This window comes from Opisthorchis viverrini (genome assembly GCF_000715545.1).
Source record: "Opisthorchis viverrini unplaced genomic scaffold opera_v5_1058, whole genome shotgun sequence".
In the NCBI taxonomy this organism is placed as follows: Eukaryota; Metazoa; Platyhelminthes; class Trematoda; order Opisthorchiida; family Opisthorchiidae; genus Opisthorchis; species Opisthorchis viverrini.
In genome coordinates, this window is record NW_008752876.1 from 929 (window position 1) to 5,955 (window position 5,027).

The following is a 5,027-nucleotide window of genomic DNA, read 5'->3' on the forward strand; positions in this document are numbered from 1 at the left end:
TGGGTATTGACAGTGTATCGGGAAGCTTCTACCAAAACTGCTTCCTTTGTCTGCTGACCGGGCTTGTCTGCCACTGTGACTTTGCGTGTAAGACCGGTCATTGGCCCTTTCACTGAGATGAAACTGTTATGAGGATTCGAATGATTCCTTCTTAGGTATCCAAGACCTTTTCCGAGTGCGGAGCCCGAAGCAGATGCCTATCAGTAGTGGACGTTCGCAAGCTCTTTCAAATTTGTGAATGTTTCGGAATAGCTGTCATCCAAAGACATATGCTGACTGGCGGAAAGCTAAAGTAAATTTCACGTAGCAGAAAATGAGAACACAGTTTTGTTGGTCTGGATTCGGGTACCATTTTTTGCGAACCAATGAAAAACACGTAATGACCCAAAACAAAAGAAACATGACTCGAGCCAGCCTCGAGTAAGTATAATGCAACGTAATGACCTAGGAGATTCATTGACCCAAAACAAAAGAAACATGACTCGAGCCAGCCTCGAGTAAGTGTAATGCAACAAAATGGCCGAAAGTTTCACAGAGGACATGAAGTGGTGCAGCGAAAAATTAACAGAAGGACCATGACACATTTTGACATCCCTGAAAACCGCGATTTTATGGAAACCCTCAACAATTTAATGGAATTTGTCTAAATAATTCTTTGACAATCTCTTGAAATTCAGCTGTCCACAGCCGGCACGTCCGCAGGAAATTCCCAATAGCTATGGTGGGCCGCAAAGTAAACGTCTTTACTTGGCGTTTTCAAAAAACGTTAAGTTCAGCGATGAATGTTAGTATTTTGATTAAATGGGATTAAACTTTCGGTTGGCGTACGCTTCGGTTGCGGACAACAGACTACTCGTAATCAATTTGAAATTGTTTCTGGTTTTATCGTGCGTTTTCGTTGTGTACTGGACCTTCCAGAATGCCACTGCTGGTGTTGCACCCTTTGCTTTTTTCGATCTCAAAATGCGGTTTTCTCCAGAGATGTGATAGTACTGAACGCTGAATGGAAAGACGCTATCAGAAGTCAACCGCTAAATCTGTCCTTTTAACAAGCCCTTGACACCATCAATTACAAGCACGCTAGTCGCATTCAAGGTCCCACAACTTAATGACCAGGCGATCGAAGATTCAACGCTTTTCTTCATTGATCACCGTGAACGCGATCTACATTCAATACTTGGGTAGTTATCTAGAGGTTTTTTTTTTTTTTGCAGGTCGGCATGCGTAAAGTTACTATGAGTGACTCGAGTACATCAAATCAGCACTAAAACTCTTGTACTTAAAAATTGCTCTTCCAAACCAGCAATGAGCACTTCCACAGACTTCCTGACGTGCGTGGCAGACACTTAAGTCCAGTTCCTTAAAAAATGGTACTCATCTCACTCCTCGGCTGAGGAGCAACCTAGCGTGGGCACTCAAGAGGAGATTGCGAAGTTTTCTAGGCTGAACTCTGGTTCGCAATAACTCTTGGAACTCTTGTAACGACGCCAGAGCCGATAAAATGTTGCCCCGTACTTACTTTAATATTAAAAGTCTACATAAAATGCAACGTCACGAACTTAGATGTAACGCTTAAGGGGATGGCGGGTGGCCTACACTGGTTAGAGCAGTGTTGACCAACCAGTCCGGCCTGCAAGCTTTGAGCGGCAATGTCGTTCCAACAAAGTCCATGAGTGTTGGCTGGCACACAATTGTATAGCTTTCGTCTTTCTCCATTTTGAGGAGAGTAAGCTAGTCTACAGAGAACGAAGCAAAATTAGGAAATGTTCGTTGGGGTACCGGAATTAATTAACACCCTGAATGAAAACGCCGCCTTTCTGAATGCGGTTAGGATTATTCCGGGGCCCAAACAAACAGAACACGTTGTTAGGGTGGCGCAAATCTGTGTCTTCCGCCCAGTCCGATGGAAGCATCAGACGTGCAGAGCTGAGTAGCCTGTGTGACTGTTGTTGAAGGTCTAGAATCCTGTCACTCTACAAGCAGTTTAAGAGAAACGGTTTGCACCCGGACAAGATTGCCAATGCATCGGTTTTGACGGATATTGGATGTCTACAACATATGAAATGAAAACGGCCCAAACCAGACGGTTCCGTCACACTCGGGCCAACGGCAAACCTTTTCACCTTGGCCAACCTGATCCACGCTCACTTTGAGTGCACAAGCAGAGGAAGAATAAAATGGACAGAAAACAGAGGATTTAGCCTACCGAGACAAGTGCGTTGTCACTACGAACGAAGAAAATCGTTGTACAACACACCAACTATTCTAATACAGCAGTAATGACCTATTCTACAAAATGAAATACAGCCGCTCCACAAAAATTTGCCCAGGAGGTACGACTAGAGTGCTTGGAACCATTTCCTCAGAAGACTGGCGGGCGGTCGGGGACAAGCATCCTCATGGCCACGTCAGGGCGGCATTATCCACACCTGGTATCTTTTACTGGACACCTAAGGCTTCACCTCCACGTGCCCGCGGTTATACAGAAACAACTCTGTTCTTGTCTTAAAGTCACAAAAGGATAGTATAATGAGACTTAACGAATTAAATCCTGGGAAAATTACGATCATGATACGGCAATTCAGCGACTGGAGGCAGAACGTGGGGCGGCCACACATGTATTGCTCCACATGGGTCTGAAGAACGAGTCCATCGCGGACCAAACGATAGTCACATTCTGGTTAACCAAGCAGACGCTGTCGTTCACATATTCACTTTGTTTTGATTGGTTAAAACTGACCATTGTATACAAAAGTCTCTCCGAGCCGACTTCACTGCCGTCAGGTACATTTTGTCTTGACTCGCACAACTGTCGACAAACGTGGTAAAAGATCGCAAACTGCTACCAAAAGAGATGTCCAAGATGGACTCAAAAACACCAGGTTATTGACTCAAGCAAGTGTGACGCAGAGCCAGCTCCCTGGATATTGAGCGCGCGAAGAGCAAAAAGCCTACAGGGCGTTGCCGCTGCCATATTGTGAACGGTCAGGAAAAGCGTTAAACAGGAAACAGCATTTCCACCGTCGAAATTGTTGGTGATTTTGAAAGACAAGCAAAAAATAAAAAAATTCGACAAGCGCAAGTCAACCTCTATTCGTGGGGGCTAAGAGGCTCAGGCGGTCTTATGGAAGTATTAACTCCGCGGAAATTCCGGAGCAAACTGACCAAACTAAAACTCCTATAATCTTGTGCACGAGTCCGAATCCAAGAGGTTTTCCCGAAACGTAAGCACATGCGAAATTCTCAAAAGCGATCATTCAACGGATTAAACGTGTTTTGTGCTTATGGAAAAAGAAGACCGTTTCTCACCATCACCTTCACAGAATTGGAAGCGCCGCCGAGGAAATGGCGGGAACTGCCCGATAACAATCGACGGGACACGGCACATGGGTTGCATTTGGCCAGATAAAAGACTCCTACCGATGCAGGGATATAGATGGTGCATTGCAGCCTAAGCTACAACGGTACAGCGGACGATTCCCCCCGTAATACATTGGCGTTCAGCATTTCGGTGGTGCTTTTGGACTGTCAATAAAATGACTGCAAGCAATTTGCTAGTCTCTTCGAAAACTCGCAAGTGCAAAAAGAGCTTGTGATGTGTACACTTACCAAACTGCCCTCAGCCGAAACATCACTCCCGCTAGAGGGTGAGGAAGGGACTCTAATGTTTGGTGTGGTAATCCGAAGACATAATATATCACTGGAAGACGACCTGTATCTCGTATAGAAACTGAACAAGGTACCTACAAATCATTTGTTCACAAGCTTGTTACTGAAGTGTGCTATCAGTGACTTCCAGCAATAATGCATATGACATTAGTAAACTTGATTGGGTGTAATCTTCGTGAGGAAGATTGCTTCGACATAGATTCTGACGAACGGGCCACCCATCGTACAAACTAGGTGAAGCACCGTAAATACCAGATGTATTTCTAACAAACATGGATGTTCAAAACAAATCAGTGAAATTTAGAGAATCGTTCGGATGCGGTGGATGTCGCATGATCATTCTTGATATATTGTGCCAACGTGCGGAAAATTTAATGAAAACCCACCAATAGAAAATGTAGGATTAAGTTTAGCACGCTATCGAGCATCGTACTAATGTCTTAAGTGTAGAAGTAAGCAAAATTTCACTGTGTTACCGTTCTAATCAGACACAAGGCCGACGGCAAGATTATAATTTTTCCTCATAGTGAACGACAAATGGCGCGCCAGCCTGCGGGTAGTTGTAAGTTACCGAGGCAATCTGTCAACATGGCTTCAATCCCGGTAACCTGGAAAAAGGTCACTCTTACACCCGCAATAATGTACGGTGACCGCGCGCCACCAGAGAGTAGTCGGCTCGTTATCCTCACCAATACACAATGCAAAGTGAGGGAATTTATCCTGATGCAGCTCCCTGAAACGCTTACCTGCGACCGACATCGCGCCACATCTGACCACCTCGGCGTCACAAAAACGTCCGTTTCTGTGAACAGCTCAGCTCAAGCTGGAGCCGGCCAGCTGGTCCAGAACGCCATATTTTCGGATCACGCAAATGCCCGGCCAGCTCAGAACGCCATATTTTCGGATCACGCAAATGCCTCTATTTGAGGTTTTCAGGTTTCACTACTACACACATCAGATGTGCATGCACCTCATGACGCGAGATTCTACTTACACTAGACTTTCCGGGTCAAAACTGGTTCGATTTGCCTCTATTTCTCCTTCATATTTACCGTGTCTCTCAGAGCATTATTCCCCGGTATTTTTTTGTTCCACCAACTGTAATGATATGCCAGACGTTGTGACGGAAATTTGCTTTAAACCAACATCTGCCCGGCAAAATTTGGAACACTAGACCGGCATACCTGTCCTAACTGCGAAAAGTACAGAAGCACACTATTCTGAAAACGCCTTCATAATATGTGGTGTTGTAGAATATCGTGGAGCATCCAGGTTGGGTAAAAATGGATCCGAATGACTTGCAATTTAGTTCTTGGAAGCCGCATACTACGATTATGCTTTGATAAAGTCGTTAAGGT

At 44.9% G+C, this 5,027-nt stretch overlaps 1 protein-coding gene across 1 annotated transcript; it reads right to left on the minus strand.

The window, feature by feature from the left end:
- Window positions 1–200: 200 nt before the first annotated feature.
- On the minus strand, window positions 201–4,438 carry T265_12141 (hypothetical protein; the record flags this gene model as incomplete). The annotated part of the gene is made up of 3 exons (XM_009179168.1): window positions 201–287; window positions 1,622–1,736; window positions 4,416–4,438. The coding sequence occupies 3 exons, from the start codon at window positions 4,436–4,438 to the stop codon at window positions 201–203; spliced, it is 225 nt and encodes a 74-aa protein (XP_009177432.1).
- Between the last annotated feature and the right edge of the window lie 589 nt (window positions 4,439–5,027).